Raw genomic sequence first — 21,374 nt, forward strand, 5'->3', positions numbered from 1 at the left:
AATTTTGATTCGGTTAACAATATCAATTCAAATCTCCAAAGCATTTGAATAACAAATTAGAAAACCAACAAACAAATTGTTTAACTACATTTTAAAAAATGCAGTCACATACTATAGAATTACAGGAGTGAGTGATCACATATATTACCAAAGTGCACGTACAAGTGAATTTGAAGGAAAATACAAAACGAAAACTTCCGGTTAATTATCTAACCGATAAAAAAAAAAAAAACCAAAATTTATAATGGTAATTTTTAAAAAGTTTAGAATCAATGTCTGTTGTTGAAGACTCTACAGTTTCTCCTGATCTCACCAGAACGACCAGTAAGAACCCTAATGGTACCCATTTTCACCATTGCTTGGGCAAATCTCTGTCTAAAGAGGGCATTGCTTGATGCAAAACTAGACACAATCCCACGGGTTGATCTATCGAGTCCTAAGTTTTGGTCAATTCTTAGGATTCCTCTTTGACGTCGGATCTCTCCATAGATTGCGTTATCCACGATAAATGGAGTCCTCTGGTCCAAGAAAACTGATGGGTCGTTAGGGGCACGACATGTGTTTCTCAACCTAGCATTCAATGTACGGTCCATTGCAGGGTCGGAAAGCCTCTCCTGGAAGAGACTACAATGTGCAACACCGACGCTGTGGCCACCACCAATGAGTGTAACCATATCGTTCACATCCATACCTTGAGCTGCAAATAACTGGATCGATGCGCCAACCGGTATTGTTGGTCCGGGCAAGTTGACGTCATTGGGGCTTGACCTTAATCCATCACGTCTTCCTGTTGGTACTGAGAACCTTGGTCCACCAGCTAATGCGACCGAGTCTCTGGTGGCTAGAGTTACAATGTCTGCGCATGAGACTGTTCGAGGGCACGCAGCCTCGAGCTGTCTCTTAGCTTCATCAATGACCTCGTATCCTCTCACGCTTGCATTTGGTCCGGTGCTTTTCTCTGATGGCCTTCCGGGTCTTGGGTCGATCAAGAGGGAAGCATCACAACCCTACATAACCATTAAAAACATTAGTTGTCCAATGTTACATCCATAAGATATTAACCATTCCATGATAAATATAAACACACAAACACACAAGGAGAAGCTTACGAACCCTAACAAAGCAATCATGAAACTGCATACGAAGAAATGCTGCAGTAATGGAACGGTCACGACGGAAACGGTTGGCAACAACATTAGCAACGATAGATTCTGCTCGAGGGCATGAGCGGCCGTAGAACCCAAATCGGAGCTGCGCCAAAGCAGAGGGAGCAAGAAAACAGAAAAGGAAAAACAAAGCTATGATTGCCCTCATCTTGTGTGATGAGCTCTTCCTTGTCTCTCCTATGAATGTTACTTCTAAGTTTTGATGATGAAGTTCAAACTACCCTTAAACCATATTTATATGTAATTTTAGGGACAAGACATTTGCAACGAGAATGTTTCAATAAGAATATAAGATGACGTGCATATAGTAAAGGTCCAAATATTGACATTTGACGGGTTAGAGGAATATATTAGGTAGTACCTGTACACTAATAATGTAATGTTTCATTGACAAGAGAATGGTTCCACGCGTCAAAGATTTGGTTATGGCCAACTTGAAATACATTTTGAACAGCTTGCGTTCAATATATTCTGTCTATTTCGAAATGGTACCATTCCTGAGAAGTGCATTTTGTTTAGTGCTCTCTATAGAAAATGCAATTGTCTTTGGGATATACATGTTTTTACAAGAAGCTGTAAAAAATGAAAATATACAAAATCTGCAAGTATTGTTTCTTTCCTGTGTATGACCTTAATCGTTTTGCTTATGATTACTAGTGACACCGTTATCTATAAACATTGAAATCAAAACTCTCATGTAAAGAAAAATGTACTTCTGAGATGCTTACAGATGACATTCATTTGTGGATCCCGTAGATGTTTGCAGAAAGGTTCTTCGACCAAACAAAGCCCCACTCCTTACTTCATATATTAAGTAAAAGTTTCAACACAAAATAGTTTTAATAATTATTTTTTAAAGTATAAATTCTTAAAAACTGAATTAGTCATTCTGATTGCTGCTGACCAAAAAAAATTCTCTCAAACAATCACAGAAAAAATTGGAAAAGGAAACAAAATCATGGAACTGTTCTTATTCGACAGTGACCACTGACCAGAAACGTCGTGTAAAACATATCTGAGATCTGAGATTCTGAAAGAGAAAAATAAAGAAGAACAGGCACAACCTAGATTTACATTACACATACATTGGCTCTCTAGAACTTGTTCTTTCCCTTCTCTATTATAAATGAGCCTTTCTCTAATAAACAGCAATGAATTAAAACACAGAAAACGATTCAAAGATTATAATTATTGCTGTAGCCACCAATATCAGTTTGGCCAGAGAGAGACGGCGTGTAAGTTGAAGGACCTGCCAGCTGAGAGTATGCTGTTGGTCTGTACTGCCCCGGCTCTGTACCCAGGTAGCTACTGGAGAGTGGCTCTTGACGGTTGCCCAGCTGAGGAGGATATGCAGGTACATAGCCAGCGTCGATTCTGCCATATCCCCCTGAAACCGAAACTGGTTCCTTGTGATTGCTGATGAACTCCTGCATGCACGTAAACCACAGATACAGTTTTATAGCTCGAAAGCGTAATCTTCGTATAATTACAAGGCCAGTTAACACAGTATTATACATAGATGGATTTTTTCTTACTTGAACTAGTTGCTCAGCAGTTTGTACTTGGGAAGATGTGCCTTTGATTTCCACTGTGATTTGATCAGGATGTGGACTCTCTTGAATGGTTATGGTAGCTCCGCTTCTTCGACGGATGTAGGCTATATTAGCTCCTTCTACACCAATTATATCCTCCGCATAGGAGAACGGTATTTGCATCGTTTGAGATACCTAGTCAATGAAACCAATAATAGAAACGTCATTACTAGTTCTGAAACAACAGCTTAGATGTGATATGATCAAAACCACAGGTAGAAGACTAATCATAACAAGCAAGAATGGTGATACCGCTAAACACTTTGTGGAGATGATGAATCTACCTGTGTAACAAAAGCAGCAGAAACCCGAGCAAGACCAGGAGAGTGTCTGGCGGACAATACAGGATCCTGACTGTACATAGAAACTCCCGAAGGCTGAACACGTGACTCCATTCGAGACTCGCGCNTTCTCTATTATAAATGAGCCTTTCTCTAATAAACAGCAATGAATTAAAACACAGAAAACGATTCAAAGATTATAATTATTGCTGTAGCCACCAATATCAGTTTGGCCAGAGAGAGACGGCGTGTAAGTTGAAGGACCTGCCAGCTGAGAGTATGCTGTTGGTCTGTACTGCCCCGGCTCTGTACCCAGGTAGCTACTGGAGAGTGGCTCTTGACGGTTGCCCAGCTGAGGAGGATATGCAGGTACATAGCCAGTGTCGATTCTGCCATATCCCCCTGAAACCGAAACTGGTTCCTTGTGATTGCTGATGAACTCCTGCATGCACGTAAACCACAGATACAGTTTTATAGCTCGAAAGCGTAATCTTCGTATAATTACAAGGCCAGTTAACACAGTATTATACATAGATGGATTTTTTCTTACTTGAACTAGTTGCTCAGCAGTTTGTACTTGGGAAGATGTGCCTTTGATTTCCACTGTGATTTGATCAGGATGTGGACTCTCTTGAATGGTTATGGTAGCTCCGCTTCTTCGACGGATGTAGGCTATATTAGCTCCTTCTACACCAATTATATCCTCCGCATAGGAGAACGGTATTTGCATCGTTTGAGATACCTAGTCAATGAAACCAATAATAGAAACGTCATTACTAGTTCTGAAACAACAGCTTAGATGTGATATGATCAAAACCACAGGTAGAAGACTAATCATAACAAGCAAGAATGGTGATACCGCTAAACACTTTGTGGAGATGATGAATCTACCTGTGTAACAAAAGCAGCAGAAACCCGAGCAAGACCAGGAGAGTGTCTGGCGGACAATACAGGATCCTGACTGTACATAGAAACTCCCGAAGGCTGAACACGTGACTCCATTCGAGACTCGCGCTCCAGGAACGAAGGTTCCCTCCGTGCTAAGAGGGAGAAATCAGGCTCCATTACATTTGAAGAAATATTATGCAGAGATGACTTGTTGTCAGCTAACGGCTCTTCCTGACGAGTTTGAGAGACTCTAGCCAGATACTAAAGATAAAAAAAAAACAACAAAAGTTACATAATTCGGAAAGAAAAGAAAGGAGAGACAACGCTAAGGAACAAATCGTTTCAGATTAACCAAGTAGCTTACTTGCTTTTCGAAGAGAGGAACAACAGTATGGTCGACTAGAAATTTCCTTAGATGTCCAACAATGGCTTCTAATGCTTTAAGGATTTTCAAAGCTTCACCCTGCAAATCCACTATCCTCTCATCTTGCGCAGCATAAAACGGTGTTTCCTCTGGCAGAAAAGAAAGTACAGATTACATCTCATTATCAAGTATGCTCATATGAACTATACAGCACACACTATCAGAATTAGGAAACAGGAAAAGATGACAGACATAAACTGAAGAAGAACTAACAAAAGAGATCATAGTTGCTAAAATTGAAAATACCTTCTGATAAAATACGAACAGAAGCACCAGAGTGCTCAACAATGGATTTAATCATAGAACCTTGTTTGCCAATTAAATTAATAGCCTGAGTAGATGCAACTAACAAACGCACAGAAGAGAAGACACTCCCAGCGTTTTGAACATCATCATCATCATTATCATCAGGTAACCCTGAAACTCTTCTAAACACCCTCAAGACTGCATCCATTGCAGGTGACATATATGCCTCTGGCTCTTCCTTACCAGTTATTAAAACCTAAAACACATAATATTTTTTTCATTAAAACCCTAAAAGTAATCAAATTTGCAAATTAGGAAACCCTAGAGATAGAAACTAGAAAAAATTCCACAAAATTCGAATTAGCTTAAACTAGAAAGAGAGATTGAAAGAGATACTAACGATGCGATCAGGAGTGGTAAGAGGACCATCAAGGACTTTGATACGAGCACGAGTCTCCTCACACATCTTCTTGATAAAGTCACCTTTGCGTCCAATGATAGCTCCGACTTTAGTCACCGGAACGATCATACGAAACACGCAATCGCCAGGCCAACCTGGCCATCTCTCCTCCGTGGAATCGGGAGCAGTAGTCTCGGAAACAGCTAAGCTATTTGGCTGGTTCAATTCAGGGAAGGTGCCGGCGTTTTGGTCGAGCAATGTGGTGGCACTGATTCCAGCCGGCATAAGGTTTTCATTCTCAGGGAGGTTTAGGGCACCGTTGTTGTCAACGGAATCTGCGACGGCGGCCATTATACAACCGGCAATAAAAAAAAAAAAAAAGATACGAAGAACAAGAGAGAGAGAGAGAGAGAGATTTAACCTCTCTGTTTATAATACAATCGGTGCTGTCATGGTATACGATGTCGTGTCGGCTCTATTACTTTGGGCTTCCGGTTAGCAGTTTTACTTTTGAACTCTCATTCTAAAGCCCATGAGCAATATTTTTTTATACCAATGAAATAACCCTCCAACTCCCCTTACTTAAACCTTTAAATTGTACCTAAGTTTTGTACTTTGAAACTTTAGTACAGAAGTATATGAGATACATGTCTTTAAAAGGAAAATTAGAGAATCTTAAGAAATTTGTACAATCATATGTTTCATTAATTAATTTGCTGAAAAATTATTATAAATCATGTGAATTAAAACTTCTTTGTTTTCCTCTCTCTATGTATTCTTGTGAATAGTGATCTCTTCAAATCTGGACTTCCACACCAATGAACCTTACGTATTAAATCCAATTATGCAAATTCATATTTCAATGATCGATTGTTTAATACTATTAGCTCCACATCTTGGTTTACAGTCTCATTTAAATTGGATTTTCCAATATCCTTCAGCCCATCAACAAATGCATATAATTAAGCTGATGAATATGGTTTTAACTTTTTTAAGTCACACGGTTATTAATCTACATCAAAAATTTATGTACTAAAATTAAGATACAAGCACTCTTTGTCATATAAATGTACTTGTTTCATTTTACCGTAAATTTGGAGGACTTAATAATTAATATATCTTGTCATCATCTGCAATATGAATATGCTATGGCGAAGAAAGAGACGTAACGTAACATAAACAAATATCTACTGTCCCGAAGATACTTTTATCTCTCTGCGAGTCACTTTTGTATTTTTCATTGGGTTCCCTATACTTTCTTTCTTGATAAGGTGTAAAAAAAAAAAAGGCTTTCTAGATTTATATATCTTTTTTTTTTTGTCAGAAACCTTTTAAAATTCCTATATTTCAAAAATTAGAACATTGGACATGCATTTTTAACTCAGAAACTAAAATGAGTCCCCATGGTGCAGAATTGGGATTTTAGGGCAAAACACACACGTAATGTGTATGTATATACCGTAATTAATGGTCCCCTCGATACACACGTATGGAAGAAAAGAGCTAGCGTTCACTTGTAGTTTGTAACTATTTGGGTCAATCTTGTACGTACGCACAGTGGCCTAATCGACTCTCAAAGGTCACATGCTTTATGCTTAACATCGTACTTACAAACTGTTGATACATTTATCACATTGAGTTATCCAGTTACATGTAATCTTTTTTTTTCGTTACTTTCTAACAATTTCTTACATCTTTAGCAGCACTTCTTTTAATTTATCTCTAACTAATTACATCATTACAAATGTCCACAATCTGTTTATACTCAACAGTCAATACCTATGAAAGATAACATCTACTATAATCTACCGTGACGTCAGAAAGGAAAAAAAAAAGAAGGTTACATCGATATACCGTCAATAAGCTTTAAACCTCATTAATATTCTTTTTTATCCAAAGGTAAATAACAGTGACACAATACATGTATGTACTGTAGATTTATGGCTAGTTGGCTACTCCTTCGAAAAATGTTATCTGTTTTAGATTCAAATTTTTTAAAACTTCTGCTTTAATTTCAAATTTTTAAATCGAACAGAACCTAGAAATCAATTTGAAAAACATTTTTTTTGTTTTAACATTACAATTAAAAGGAGAAAAGGTGAGGAAAAGAAAGGAGAAGAAGACAGGGTCACATGTTGTTGTAATAAGAAAAGAAAAGTAATAAGTAATATAACATAAGAAGATTCCAAAATAGAAAAACAACTGGGATGGACTTTGGAGACGGTGGGCAGAGTTGGCAGACAGGTTTATCCTCTCTTTTCTCTATAGATGGGATAAAATCTCATCTCTTCTTTCCTCCTTTGTAAGTTATGTTCTCCTCGTATATACTACACATATTCATTGACTGCTAGGCAATATATATTAACTCAAGCTAAAAAAGAAATCTCATCTCTACGTCTTGTCTTGTTAAATACATAAGACTGATGAGACAACAATCTAGTATGTGACAAAGACAAAAATTAGTATAGGGATTAATTGATAGGGCAGGGATATGGTATGAGGAAGTACTGTTCAATTGCAGTACGTAACATCCTAGACTCATATATGACACAAAGTCACAAACAATCGAAATGATCTAAAAACTGTAGAGAATCTAATGATCCCATTGAACGTAATGACGCAAACGTATGATTGCCATCTGCCACATATCACTTCCAAATGGGTCCAATCGTTTCTCACTGCCCAATACCCACGCGACTCTCTTTCTCTCCTTTGTTTTGTTACTCTCCCCACATTTTCAATTTAAAAATCGGAAAAGATACGTTAGTTACTTCAAAGTTTTCAGACTATCAGTCAGTACTACTAGTACTACTATATAATATGTCTTGTTTTAGTGGTCGAAGGTTTTAGTCCAATCGCTGAGTTCCCACTTCTTAGGGATGTGTGACACTAACCTTTTTATTCGAAAAGTATATCATATGATATGGATACACGGTGCTTTGAGATAAACTAAAAAAAACTTCTTATTAGTCATATATCTAAAATTCGTACGTGACTATAAATTATTTTCTGATTCCAAATTTGTTAAGCAGCATTCCAATTTGAAGTTTCTGATTGCAAACTTCTTATTAGTCATACATCTAAAATCCGTCTGTATTTTCTTATATTTGCCATACATATTTTACAGTTCAATGCCAATTTGAAGTTTCCTAGTGTAAAAAAACACCACGTCATCTTAGAAATCGAACACATGCAATGGGATCAAGCCACGTAAACGGATAAGGTGGCATGTTAAGTTTTGTATATATACACGGACATATACAGACGAAAAGTTTTACAGGTGGTCGATTATAATGTTTCCGAAATTTGGAAATGTCTAAAATCCAGTAATAAATTAACGTAATTACTTATCCTACGAAAACATCCGAGAAGAACAAAAATTAACCTAATTTATTCATGCATTTTTAAATACCTAAATGAATGAAAACTAAATTTTCACTTAGCGTTTCTACAAACATGATTCAAAATTCACAAATATTCATTCGCTTTCTACAAGTGTAGCTCTATACTCTCTCACTTTTTCACTCTATTTTTTTTTCACTTTTTTACCTCTCTGTTTTCGCATCAACAAAGTGATGATTTATCACAAATCAAATCAAAACAGAGCCTCAATTTATTTTGACTATATATAACTTTGGAAAACCCCCAACGGGTCTATTCTCTCTTTTCTTACACCAATCTTGTGACTCCCAATCCAATCTCAGAATCTCTGCCCCTCTCTCTGTCTCTCTCTCTCTCTCTCTTCTCTCCTTGTGGAATTTTTACATCCATGACCTCTTTCTCTGTCTCTCATTAATCTCAAATCTTCTTAGGTTTTTTGTAGGCTTTCCTTTTATAGTAGACATAAATTTTGTTTTCTTTTTCTTTTGACCCTTTTTGCTATATTTAGTAAACAAGATTTTGTCCGAAGGGTTTAGGGTTTAACAGTAGATTTCGTACGATACTCAGAAATCAGAAACGTTTCTTGAATTTAATTTACACTATTCTTTATAAAGAAAAGAACTTAACAGTGTCTTCCAAAACTAGAGTGATGTCGTCTTGTCTAAGCGGCCCCGCCGCTTACATGGTAAAATCTCCACCGTCACACAACACTCCTTCACCGTCATCTACAATCTCCGAGTCAAACTCTCCTCCGTTCTTGATCTCCACGAGAAGGCCACGAACTCCACGGAAACGTCCTAACCAAACATACGACGAAGCTGCCGCTCTTCTCTCCACCGCTTACCCAAACGTCTTCTCTTCCAAGAAATCAAAAACTCATACGTTCGGCTCCACTAAATCTCCTCTCAGTGATTACGACGAAGCTTCTCAGTTGCTTCTTCCGTACGAATCCATCGAAGAGTCTGAGTTTCTGTTCAACCCCACGGTTCCAACGAAAGCAGAACACTTCTTGGAGCGTAAAGATGTCAGTTTCAATGACGAGTCAGAGGTGAATGGGTTTGGGATTTTCGATGACTTCGGCACGGAATCGATTCTTGATGAGGAGGTTGAAGAAGGGATAGATAGCTTTATGGGGAGTATTGAATCCAACCAAGTAGAGAATTGCTACAGAATAGGTCGATTAGAGGAAATTATGAAGAATGCTTGGAATGGAAGGTTTCGATTAGGGCTCGGTTTGAGGAGTTCTCTGAGGGAACACGACGACGACGAGAACTGGTGCAAATTTCCCACTGTGGAATTTGATCAGATCTCGCCGAGAATTCAGACCACCGCCGCCGCCGCCGCAGCTGATGATGGTGTCGTTGAGAGTAGCAAGAGTAAGACCATTGTTACGACGGCGGAGGGAGACAAAAAAAAGAAGAAGAAGAAGAAGAAGAAGAAGAAGGTGACTCCGGCGGCGGAGAGCTCCGAAGATCCGTTGCCAAATCTGGAACAGAGAGTGAGTCCGTTGTTGAAGCTCGACTACGATGGGGTTTTAGAGGCTTGGTCGGGTAAGGAGTCGCCCTTCTCCGACGAGTTTCTCGGTTCAGACGCCGCAGGAATCGACCTACATGTACGTTACTTCAATTCTTTAATCTCTCTTTCTCGCCGCTTAAATTAACTTTTTAAAATTAGTCTATATTAATTCTTATTTCGGAATCTCCTAAATCCTCTTAAACCATGCCACATGGCACTCAAATTTTGCATCTCAAAAGAGTTTTGTCTTTTCAACTTTTTTTTTTTTATATATGTTTTGGTAACCAATCGTTAGCCAATCTACATTAGCTAAGATTATCTAAAAAGATGAAGTTGAAAAAATTATGTTTCCAAGTAGGAAGTATGTAGTTGTTTATCAAGTTACTGAGTGAATATGATGTAAGTTGAATGATGTGTGTTTTGGGGACAGGCACGGTTAGGTGAGATAGATTTGTTCGGAGAAAGTGGAATGAGAGAAGCAAGTGTGTTAAGGTATAAAGAAAAGAGGAGGATTCGACTCTTCTCCAAAAAAATCCGATATCAAGTTCGCAAACTCAACGCCGATCAGCGCCCACGTATGAAGGTATATTTCTATATTATATTGTCTTGAAATGTAAAAATTGAAAACTTATATATGTAGAATGAAACTATATAATGTACTGATACATTTGATTTGAGCTAAGGATTGTCATTATAATATTGTGGTTTATTTATCTGACAGGGAAGATTTGTGACAAGGCCCAACGCAAGGAATTTAAGCGGGATACGAGTATAAGAATAAGAGCCTAAAGAACTTGAGCTCTTTGATTCTCGTTTTGTTTTGTGTCTCTCTATTCATGTTTAGTTGCTTTGTTTTTTGCAGACTTTGCAAATTCGCCCTCCCCATTTTTTGTTCTTTTTTTTCAACTAGCCCCTCTTGTTTCTTTTTTTTGTCATAAGGGAATGGGGAAGAAATTAGTTGATTCGAAACAGTAAAAATTGAGAATGAATACGTTCAACTTTAGTTTGTCTTTTGGTAGAATTTAATTGCATGATGAGCAGTGCCGTGCCACCTATTTAGTTTGAAAATATGTTTACTCTTTTTATTTTAAAAATTGATGATATTTTTTTTTGTTATTAATTCTTCTTATTAATACTCTATTTTAAAAGTCCATGGTATTTCAATAGAGTACTTTTTTATAAAATGTTTTGGTAACCAATCGTTAGCCAATCTACATTAGCTAAGATTATCTAAAAAGATGAAGCTGAAAAAATTATGTTTCCAAGTATGAAGTAGCTAGTAGTTAAGTTACTGAGTGAATATGAATATTTGATGTAAGATGAATTAATGATGTGTTTTGGGGACAGACGCGGTTGGGTGAGATAGATTTGTTCGGAGAGAGTGGAATGAGAGAAGCAAGAGTGGAATAAGGAATTAATAGGACTTTTAAAATAGGAATTAATAGAGTATTCTTAATTTTTATTTGTATTAATAGAGTATTATATAATGTATTAGATATTTGAAATTAAAATGAAAAACTACATGAAAGTTGAGAATTTGTATTATAATTTTATATGAAAGGATATTTTTAGTGAACTAACAAAATGCTAATGCGATAATTAAAAAAAATAGATGGTATGATATCTGAGAATCTATTTTATGTGTTATAAAAACACATACGTAAAAATATATTACTTATGTTTTGTTCATATTTTACATATGTTTTCTTATTTTTTACTCAACATTTCAAAGAACCAAAACATTACTTTTTTTTTTGGGTCAAAGAACACATAACTAATTTGCTGTTATATATAAACAATCACACCTACAATTTATATTTATATAGAATTTAATGTAAACTATACTCAATGTATCAAATAATCAAATAATTTATATATATAGATGATTTTATTATACTCATATATAAAAAATTAAAAATACATATCATTAACTATTTAGTATATATACCATTTTTTTTAATTCGTCCGAAGAGTATAGGAAACCTAAACACGACACTAGTGATGAGATTAAGAATTCATCATATGCACACTACTAGCGCCTGGATGCGATGATTTATATTAGTGGAAATATGTTGCTATGCACAATAGTTTAACGTATTACTCAATATCCTTTTTAATAGTATACAAATTCTCTTTACAGTTTATTTTTTCATCCTCTTTATATTTGCCATTTTTTCTTTCCATTATGTTGTCTCCCATTTAATGTAATGTACCATGCATTAATATTATTTTTGTTTTAAGCATTTTTTGCCTAAATATATTTTGGAGTCAAAGATCAAAACATTTTTTTTGAGTATAAGAAATTCAACAGTTTCAATTTCATTGCTTACTCTCTCAATTAAAGGCCGAGCAAACCTGTCGAATCTCTCCTTTAGAACCAGTCTTCACACCAATCTTCCCCATCTTTATTATTGCCTTTACAAAATCGGACTCGAACGTTGCCCCGAAGAACGGATTTAGCATCCCAAGATAGGAATCCACAACCCGTCGAGTCGTTACATCCTCGTAAAGACCTGCATCAGTCTGAAGCACAGCGAATCCATCCTTTATGTTTTGCAGAATCTGCTTATCGAATAGACGTTCACTGATCCGGTCCATTGGTACCCGGACGTTTACGTCACCATTTTGTGGGCATCGAGTGGTTAATTCGGGTAGGAATACCGGATTGATGGTCGGATCAGGTTGCCCACCGGGTAAGAAATCGTAGAGGCGTTTGGTCATGAAGAAGCAGGCCGTTGTTCCGATAGTGTGAGCAGCTGATACGGTTGAGAAAAAAAATTATTGGATTGAACCAAAAATGGACCGCTCAGTTTTAGATCTTTTGATTTCTTATAAAGCTGAAACACTTTCGTTCACTACCGTATATTAAGACTCGTGCATGTTGATAGTTTCTTATGTTTGTTGGTCACACGTGCACGTTGATGATCTAACACTAAAGTCTACTCTAAAGAATGACCCGATAGATATTTATGACGTTTGGTCCGATTAAACGCCGATCCTATAACAGGCCTATTTTTGTGTGAATGATGACATTTCTGGGCCATGCCCGATTTTACATGACAGAAAATAAAAATACATCTTCCTTATAGAACACACTCAATTTTGTAGTTGAAATAAAATACAAATTCATGCAAAAGAGCCTAAAGTTGAAAAAAAAAAAGGCTTGCGAGAACTTTTTTTCTGAGGAAAAAAAACACTGTTGGCTTAGGCTTGAAAAAAATCAAAAATGTTTTTTTTATTGGTCAACCAGAATTTGGTAACGGACGGAAGCACGTGACACTAACACACGAAGAGAAGAGGAAACGGACGAAACATGCGAAACACATCACGGGTTCAGGAAATGAAAATCATATAACTTGAACTTCGAACCAAAAACCTCGAGATATTCCCAAACCACCAAACAAACATGAATGAGAGAGAAAGACAAAGGAGAAAAGACACATACCACTGAGAAGCACGAGCTCTTTGGCGTTGAGTCCTTTCTGCATGAACTTTGCCTTAAGTATCTGAATCGAGTCACTGATCTCAGGCATGTCCTTAGCCAGCGACATGTTGGAAACACGGCCGTCTCTCCGTCCAGTTGGCACCTCATACGCTGGTCCATTTGCCTGTATTATACAAATTTATCACAACGGAGAAGAAAATAGAGCAAGATCGAAAGGTTTTCTTCTTTTATCTCAAATTTATTTTTTACCAAAGATATGGCATCACGTGCAGCCAAGGCAACAATGTCTGAGCAGGAGACAACACCGGGGCATGCACTTTCAAGCTCGGCTTTGGCGGCTTCTACTATCTCAAATCCTCTAACGCCTTCATGCCCAAATGCATTCTTTTCAGAGATTGCTCCGTTGTTCACGAGGATCGAGCCATCACATCCCTGAAATGTGTGATTAAAACTACAGTATAAGCATAACAGCAATAGTAGAAAGCACAAAGAGGAGAAAAGTGCATTGTACCTCAACAAAGCAGTCATGGAAATGGAGCCGTAGAAGTATGGCTGGGAGGTTAGGGTCGGAAAGAGCAGCTCCGGAGACAACTCTCCTAATGATTGACTCAGCTTGAGGGCATGTATTGGAGTAAAACCCGACTTTGAGATTAGCAAGAGAGACACGGAGGAAAACCGTAAGCAAAGACAAAGCTAGACTCATCTTAGCCTTTGTCCACGCCATTTGTGCTTTAGTAAGATCAACTCAGCAGAGAATGAGAGAGGGAGAGGGAGAGAGACAGAGATAGAGAGGTAAAAAAAGAATAGAGAGAGAGTTATACAGACAAAGTCTCTTCATTAAGATAGCTATAAAAGAAGGACATGTGTTTAACCATATCTGCATCATTGCATGTAAAAGTGTCATCTAGCCAAAACACTCAACAAAAACCGAAACAGTAAATATTGACAAGTATCGGTACCCCGGAAATACTGGTGTTATATATACAGAGCAACGTCATTGTGTATCAAACTGAGGAATTAAGTTCTTGATGGAAAAGAGTAACTAAATAAAATCAAACCAAACCAAATATTCGTCGTTTCGTACTAACTCACATAGTTTGAAGCAGTTCAGGGTTCAATAACACAGTTTTCAAGCTTTGGAAAGGAAACACCCAGTTGCATTCCAACAGTAACTAATGTCTCCAAGGACCTAGCGCTGTTAGCTAAGAGATCCTCATCAATCTTAATTGAGTCCTGCAATACGTGTCAGGTGAAAGGTCAGGTTGATGCAGATGCAAGCACTCATCATGAGACGGTATTATGAAAATCAATGATATATAATCACAAGATTTTCAAATCAAGAAACAAAAATTCGAGGGTAGTGGAAGTATATAATTCAATTTTTCGGCTATTGGAGCTTAGAAGAGATTAGGCATAAAGTATTTTTATGGGTGGTAAGGGTTTAGAAGCTAACCTTTTCAAAGACACATATAACGGTGCTTCCACCAAAGGAAAAGTAACCAAGCTGGAAAAAGAAAAAGGTTAAATTAGTGGCAAAACTATGACCTATTTTCAATTAGAAAAAAAAGGTTCAGAATTGCTTACCTCATCCCCTTTCTTCACATGGTCTCCCTCTTTTCTAACAAAGGCGATGCTTCCAACCATTGTTGCTCCAATTGCAACAAATGCGACCTGTTACAGACATAGGCCAGGGTCAAGTTCTGTGACAAGATCAGATTTCATTATACAGCTTTGTTTATAAATTACAGCATTGATTTGAGTTCATAGCATTAAGCACAAGAGACAACTGAGATATAATTTGCATCGGCAGACCCAGGAAAAAGGTTAGGTTAGTGTATTATATTATACGATGAGATGACAAACCTTTCCAAACTCTTCTGTTGATATAATTACGATGGTCCGTTTATTCTCAGTGAACACATTACAGTACTTGCTATTGACTGCAATTGGATTAACCTGAGAAGCAAGGATACGAAAGTATCTCCAATAAGAACATCCAGAAGAGAAGAATGAAACTCTTCAATGTAAAAGGCAGATGGATGAGTACATACTGTATATAAGCTTCCAGAAACATTGACAAACTTTTCAATGACACCAGTGACAGGGGAATGAAAACGATGATAGTCCTGTAACAGATCAATATATGCATAAAGTGAGGTAATAAAAACGACTGTGATTTTTTAGCTTTTGATCGAAAGACATGAAGCATGCAATCTTGTCGTACCTGTGGAGCCAATCGGAATATCACCAAAGATCCATCAAGGAAAGCATCCGAATTCACATCCTTCCCAAGGAGACCTTTAATTGAGAACTTCCGGCCCTAACAATATCGAAATCCGTTGAAATTTTTAGAATAGTAACATTTAGGAGGTGTTGCAAGTTACTAGCTGCATCACTTATGTTAAGATTTATTCAATTTTAGTGATGCCTAGCTTGCAGAATTACTATAGCTACTCTAGAGGCCGGTTTACCTTGATCCAGAACCGTGTGCTATCATCCACCGACTGAAACGCCATTAATCGACAATCAGCAGCAGATACAGCAACATCATCCTGATCCATGCAAGCAATTGGTCTTGCACCAGGCTTTAACTCCCGTATGAAGAATTCATTGAACGTCTGCAAGTGAGATGAGTGATGACCATCTTTCAAATCCATTAAAACTACACAAGCTTTACAGTTAACCAAATTCTAAAGGGTTTTTTTCCCTTCTCGATATAGACTGCAAAGGATTTTGCTTAGACGCTTAGATTTAGCTCATTATCACTTGCATTCTTAATAGCTAGCCACAAACTAATATGTTTTTAACTTTTTGTATAAAGTCATATTGTCAATTATTGCCTTTGCATACCTTAAAATGGTCCAGAGGATACTTGACTTCGGCCATGTTTATTTGATCCTGCAACAAACAAATGGTTCAATTTTCGGCCTTCATGTAAACTTACAAAAGGAGGGCGATGCAGTTTAAAACCTAAGATATCTAGGGAAGCAATTTCAACCTAGTCACTGTTATACACTTATATATAAAGCATAAGAGAGGACTGTCGACTGATCTCTGTCAGAGGATTTCACATGGTGTTTCGATTCCCAATAGTAATATCGAATTCCGTTAATATTCATCTAAGTTTTTAATAAGATATTTTGTGCCGCATAGCACTATATCAATATCACATTTCAAACAAGTATTGCTAAACTCGAACCCAAGCCAAATTGTGTCAGGCTTAAATTTAACAGCCATTTGACACATAATAACTTAACAAAAAAAAAAAGAATTCACACCTTGAAAAACTCGAGAAAGCTGGGTATATTTTGAGCAGATTCAACAGTGTTCATTTTCTTCCCCTGCTTTTCAGAAAGGTTCTGCAAAATCTCTTTTGCTCCTGCATCACGGAGATCAATCCAGAAGGAAAACTTATTTGCTTTGTACAATGACAAGAATGTGTATCTCGAGGGATCAAAGCAAGCGTAAATAACAACAAATATTGATCACAAAGGCACTATAGCCAGGTGTACAGAAGTAGTGGTTACCTTGGTCCATAAGGCGTAGTCCAATTTTTGACTGGTAAATAGCTCTCATCGACATAACAATCTTTGAATCAATCAACTCTTCCACAAGCCTCTTAGTCTTCCGATCAATCACCTAAACCAAAAATCAATTAAAGTATACTTTAAGTGGATTTGCATGAGCCATTAGAAGATACTCAAACGAAAACCACAAAAAATGAGGAATGCAAAAAAAAAAAAAGCAATAGGTTCCCCTCAAGCCAGGATATGCTGAAGTTAACAGGATTTTAAGAAAATAAAAAACCAAACAACCGTGAGAATCAGCCTCCATATTAAATGTTTATTATGACATAAACAAAAGAGGTAAAAAGGAAAGATACCACGATATGTGAAGCACTCGAACCAGTATTCAAGCCAACATCATAAGTCGATAAATGAGTCCATTCACTTAGTTTGAACATCCATCTGAAGAAACGTTAAATTGTTTGATCAAGCGAAAAATATATAAATTACTTAGAATGTATGTTTAGAAGCTACAAAAACTGTGAGAATTCTAACCCATATGAAGCCTGCCTATCAGTCAAGAACCCTCCAGTCATCGTTTGATTACCAGTTCCTTCGTCAAAACAGAGAGTCATATGGATCATTGCATTGAGCTTGTCAAGTTGAAGAGCCTCACCACAAACCGGACAACTATTTATAATTGGCTCCCTGCAATAGATGCATACAAATTACTGGGGTTCAAGGATGTATAAAATCCGTACGTATAAACAAAATTTCTTAACATAGGCAATGCATATATTGTTATTACTGTTCCTGTTGAACGGCGAGAAGTGCAGCCAACTCATCAATTGTAACAGAACCATCTCCATTCAGGTCAGCAGCTTTGAACAACTCCTCTTTCTGGTAACAAGTCAGTGAAAACATCAAAAGTTCCCTCAGAAAAATGCAGCAATCTAACATCATCTATATTAAAATGCCAAGGACAAAAACTTTCTGGTACTTGAAATTTCAAAGGCTAAGTCCACACTCGGAAACAGATACATATGCATAAGCACGCACAACATATAGAATTGACAAAGTTGCTGACTGTCAAACCTTGTCAGCAGCCACTACATTCCCAAAAGCATTCATCAGATCCGAGAACTCTGAGAATGAGAGTGTTCCATCTTCGTCATAGTCCTGCGCTTAGATGAAGAACTCCAACAATCAATTATAAAGGCTACATGATGCATAATGTTACTTAGAAAAGAAACTGCTTAACAAGCCACTGAAAAGAATAAGGTAGCTCAAGGCTTCTTAATTGAAAGAAGTTTCATACCAAAATAGATAGTACAATAAAAAAAATGAACAAAAGGAAATCTGGTTAAAAACGTCTTTATAATCAATCATTGGATATTCAGAAAAACTAAAATTGTACCATGCTAAAAGGATATCATCACAAAACTTCACAAGACCAGAATAGACAGAGTGAAAATTAAGTAAAACATACCACTATGGACAAAATACGCTTCGCGAAGCATGTCTCAGTTTCAACAGGATCCTGAGAGTGTTAAGCAACCAAAAATCACAAAACCATTCACACTGCATTCGTTAATGTACTGATTAAATTTCAACATATTGCATACCTCAACGGAGCATGAAATGAACATGGTGCCAACAACATTAGATGAAGCCGGATCTAACAGGTCAAATGACTTGCAAGTAGAGTCAGGTTCCTATATCACATTGTATAAAAGAGAAGCAGAACAAATATGTCAACAGAGAAGCACAACAAATATGTCAACAAACAATGTTCTAACTGATTTATCATTGACGACAATGCAATGTCTAATTAATGCACTGACTATTATCAGCCAAATCGTCGCAGATTCCCTAGAATCAACGGAAGACAAGTGATAGAAAGCAACTTGCTGATACTTACACTAGTCGAGCTTAAGCCCGAGGAAAGAATGAACAATTATTGAAAAGAAAAACAGTAGAAGAACTTAAACAGCAACAAACTTTAAATTCTGACCTGCACTACAAATTCAAGTAGATCAAGCTCACAATAACCAACGATATTGTTCTTCAAGAGCCTATTGGTCTGCATCAAGAAAAAGGAAATCATCTCAACTGATCAAATAGCTAAAAAGACAAATCTAGAAAGAATAAAGTAAACTCTGATATCACTTCACACCTCAAATACTGAAATTCTAGCCAGACTTGGTCCATTTTTCTCCATGAGGAGCTTCTTCTCCTATATACATAAAACTCAAAACTGATTAACCCCAACTATTCTCACAAGGCTGTAAACAAAAAATACAGTAATCGAGAGTTCTCTTACTGAGTTCCAAATCGGCTTATCCGTACTGCAAAATCATCAGAAACAAGACGGTGTTAAGTACAAGATTAAAAATAAATTACGAGAAGAGTTTCAAAAATCGAATGGGAAGAGTTGTTTGGGAACATACGAATCTGAAATTCCGGAACGGAATGTTTGTTCCCCGAAGGAAACACAGGCGAGCCACTTGTCCTTGAACTTCATCTCCGCCTAAAGAGAAGATACCAAAAAGAGCGAAAACGAAGAGAACACATGACTATATCGTAATCGAAATACGCAGTGAACGTTGACAAGAACAACAAAAAATCAAAAAAAAATCAAAAAAAGGAAGGGGAGAAAAGTAAAGTCGTACGCCGATGAGAGTGAGAAGAGCAATGCCGGCGAAATCCTCAGCGCTCACAGATCTCTGACTGACTAATCCGGATACGCTTCCGGATCCTGGACGACGAAGACGGCGGCTGCGAAAGTTCTTAATCTTCTGTCGCATCTTCGATCGGCGCGATTCCTTCGTCTCCGTTGAGTTTCCGTTTCCCATGGTTCTCTCGGTCTCTCTCTTTAGCTCTCTCACGCGCTTACGGATCGGAGATGATGGAGGAAGACGAAGTCAGTGAGCGGCAGTGACCGGAGTCCTTTTATTTGCTTACAAAAAAAAAAAAAAATCTTTAAACCGGAGAAGGTGGAGATGAATTATCACACCGTGTAAATACTTTAGGAACGTTTCCAAACTTTTTTTTAATACCTTTTTTCGTCTGTATCTTTTTAATTAATTGTTATTATTCGCTTTTCATTTTTGTAATAAACGATTTATGAAACATTTTATTTTTAAAAAAATTGTAATTAGAAACTTCAACTTGGTGAAATAGTTAAATATTAATTTGACTTGGCCTTATTTGTGGTGGGCGATGGCTGCTTTGTTGAAAAGGGGATTGTCATTTTGTAGGGACATGAACTCTGGAGATTCCTGAGTCCCCAATCCTTTCAATGATCAAACTTGTCCTTTTGTTGATCTATTATGCTTTGGAGAATGTCGCAGTGAAACGTTTTTGATGATAAAGACATTGGTCAATAATAGCTAAATCCCAAATACATGTGATAATTGGTAGGGACGTCGTTTGTAACTTCCAAGTTTTTGCGTTGTAAAATTTTGGTTGGAAGGTTTTACACTTTTGAAAATACATAGTGATCTTTTATAACATTCTCCTATTTTGGGTTTCATAACTTTTCTATAGTCGCATGTAAAATCCCCAACGTTAAATCAAGATGGTTGATATAAATATATAATCACATTGAATGAGAATATATATGCCCAATATTTTTCACAAAAAAAAGAAAGGATTAAGAGTTTTTAAATAAGTGAAGTATAGTGTACTTAAGGTTGTTGCTGCTGCTGAAGACTGATGAGTTTAAAATATGGACCAGTCTTGTTCAGAACGAGTTTACGGTGGCTGCCTTGCTCTACGATCTTACCTCCATGTAATACACTTATTGTGTCAGCGTTCTTGATTGTCGATAGCCGGTGAGCAACCACCACCGTTGTCCGGTTTGTCATTAACCGATCCAATGCTTGTTGTACCTGTTAATCATATTTATTCATTCGTTGTAAACTCATGAGTATATGTGGAATAAAAGTCTAGAAATGTCTAATGGTAAAGAAACTTACCACACGCTCAGATTCAACGTCCAAAGCGCTTGTGGCTTCGTCAAGTAATAGAATCGCTGGATTCTTGAGGATAGCTCTAGCGATAGCAATCCTTTGTCGCTGACCGCCTGACATCTGAACACCACGTTCACCAACTTTGGTAGAGTAACCTTCCGGGAGAGAAGTGATGAAGCTGTGAGCGTTTGCGAGCATAGCTGATTCGATGACTTCAGATTGAGATGCTCCTTCGTTTCCATACAAAATGTTCTCGTAGATTGTTGTGGCGAAAAGTGCAGGTTCTTGTTGAACTAGACCAATATGTTTCCTCAGTGCTTTCAAATCTAGTTTCCTGATGTCTTTTCCTGAAATTGGGATTAGAAAAAAAAAACAGCTTATTCAGCTAAGCAAAGACTTTCTTTTGATGCAAGAAACCTTGGTGCTCAGAGATATCTTGAAACCCAAGAAATTTTGTAAACAGAGTTCTAAGTCAAATGCACTCACCCTCTATCATGACTTTTCCGGCAATCGGATCATAGAACCGGAGAATGAGTGAAATGACAGAACTTTTACC

General features: G+C 37.2%; 6 protein-coding genes across 8 annotated transcripts in view; 1 reads left to right on the forward strand and 5 right to left on the reverse strand.

Moving 5' to 3' along the window:
* Positions 1-1,362, reverse strand: LOC104730813 (peroxidase 44-like). Its single transcript, XM_010450035.2, has 2 exons — positions 1,114-1,362; positions 1-1,007 (listed from the first exon to the last, which is right to left on the reverse strand). The coding sequence occupies exons 1-2, from the start codon at positions 1,312-1,314 to the stop codon at positions 270-272; spliced, it is 939 nt and encodes a 312-aa protein (XP_010448337.1). The 5' UTR covers positions 1,315-1,362; the 3' UTR covers positions 1-269.
* On the reverse strand, positions 2,085-5,402 carry LOC104717654 (RNA-binding KH domain-containing protein PEPPER). 3 transcript variants are annotated; one of them, XM_010450037.2, is made up of 7 exons: positions 4,998-5,402; positions 4,598-4,853; positions 4,292-4,440; positions 4,055-4,188; positions 3,043-3,166; positions 2,702-2,893; positions 2,085-2,593 (listed from the first exon to the last, which is right to left on the reverse strand). In XM_010450037.2, exons 1-7 carry the CDS (start codon positions 5,346-5,348, stop codon positions 2,342-2,344), a joined length of 1,458 nt encoding a protein of 485 aa, XP_010448339.1. In that variant the 5' UTR covers positions 5,349-5,402; the 3' UTR covers positions 2,085-2,341. The 3 variants fall into 3 exon arrangements, with proteins under 3 accessions (XP_010448339.1, XP_010448340.1, XP_019089787.1); XM_010450038.2 differs by having other exon boundaries at positions 3,043-3,108; positions 3,997-4,188; XM_019234242.1 differs by lacking the exons at positions 2,085-2,593; positions 2,702-2,893; positions 3,043-3,166 and adding exons at positions 3,174-3,481; positions 3,590-3,781 and having other exon boundaries at positions 3,931-4,188; positions 4,998-5,401.
* On the forward strand, positions 8,660-10,927 carry LOC104730815 (protein CHLOROPLAST IMPORT APPARATUS 2-like). Its single transcript, XM_010450039.2, has 3 exons — positions 8,660-9,990; positions 10,324-10,476; positions 10,615-10,927. The coding sequence occupies exons 1-3, from the start codon at positions 9,028-9,030 to the stop codon at positions 10,666-10,668; spliced, it is 1,170 nt and encodes a 389-aa protein (XP_010448341.1). The 5' UTR covers positions 8,660-9,027; the 3' UTR covers positions 10,669-10,927.
* On the reverse strand, positions 12,167-14,161 carry LOC104730816 (peroxidase 43). The gene is made up of 4 exons (XM_010450040.2): positions 13,850-14,161; positions 13,588-13,770; positions 13,339-13,501; positions 12,167-12,649 (listed from the first exon to the last, which is right to left on the reverse strand). Exons 1-4 carry the CDS (start codon positions 14,060-14,062, stop codon positions 12,228-12,230), a joined length of 981 nt encoding a protein of 326 aa, XP_010448342.1. The 5' UTR covers positions 14,063-14,161; the 3' UTR covers positions 12,167-12,227.
* LOC104730817 (phosphatidylserine decarboxylase proenzyme 3) lies at positions 14,264-19,886 on the reverse strand. Its single transcript, XM_010450041.2, has 21 exons — positions 19,517-19,886; positions 19,295-19,374; positions 19,168-19,192; positions 19,021-19,080; positions 18,859-18,927; positions 18,470-18,559; positions 18,334-18,384; positions 17,940-18,023; positions 17,653-17,744; positions 17,400-17,552; positions 17,222-17,306; positions 16,866-16,977; positions 16,617-16,717; positions 16,189-16,236; positions 15,810-15,956; positions 15,563-15,658; positions 15,390-15,464; positions 15,202-15,294; positions 14,923-15,009; positions 14,792-14,842; positions 14,264-14,571 (listed from the first exon to the last, which is right to left on the reverse strand). Exons 1-21 carry the CDS (start codon positions 19,697-19,699, stop codon positions 14,446-14,448), a joined length of 1,908 nt encoding a protein of 635 aa, XP_010448343.1. The 5' UTR covers positions 19,700-19,886; the 3' UTR covers positions 14,264-14,445.
* LOC104730818 (ABC transporter B family member 2) overlaps positions 20,368-21,374 on the reverse strand; it is a 10,346-nt gene continuing 9,339 nt past the window's right edge. Inside the window, exons 12-14 of the mRNA XM_019234022.1 lie at positions 21,305-21,366; positions 20,825-21,165; positions 20,368-20,737 (exon numbers count right to left, since the gene is read on the reverse strand). Coding sequence (XP_019089567.1) covers positions 20,534-20,737; positions 20,825-21,165; positions 21,305-21,366 — 607 coding nt within the window. The 3' untranslated portion in view covers positions 20,368-20,533. The remainder of the gene's footprint in view (positions 20,738-20,824; positions 21,166-21,304; positions 21,367-21,374) is intronic.

The sequence above is a fragment of the Camelina sativa genome, chromosome 12 (assembly GCF_000633955.1).
Source record: "Camelina sativa cultivar DH55 chromosome 12, Cs, whole genome shotgun sequence".
In the NCBI taxonomy this organism is placed as follows: Eukaryota; Viridiplantae; Streptophyta; class Magnoliopsida; order Brassicales; family Brassicaceae; genus Camelina; species Camelina sativa.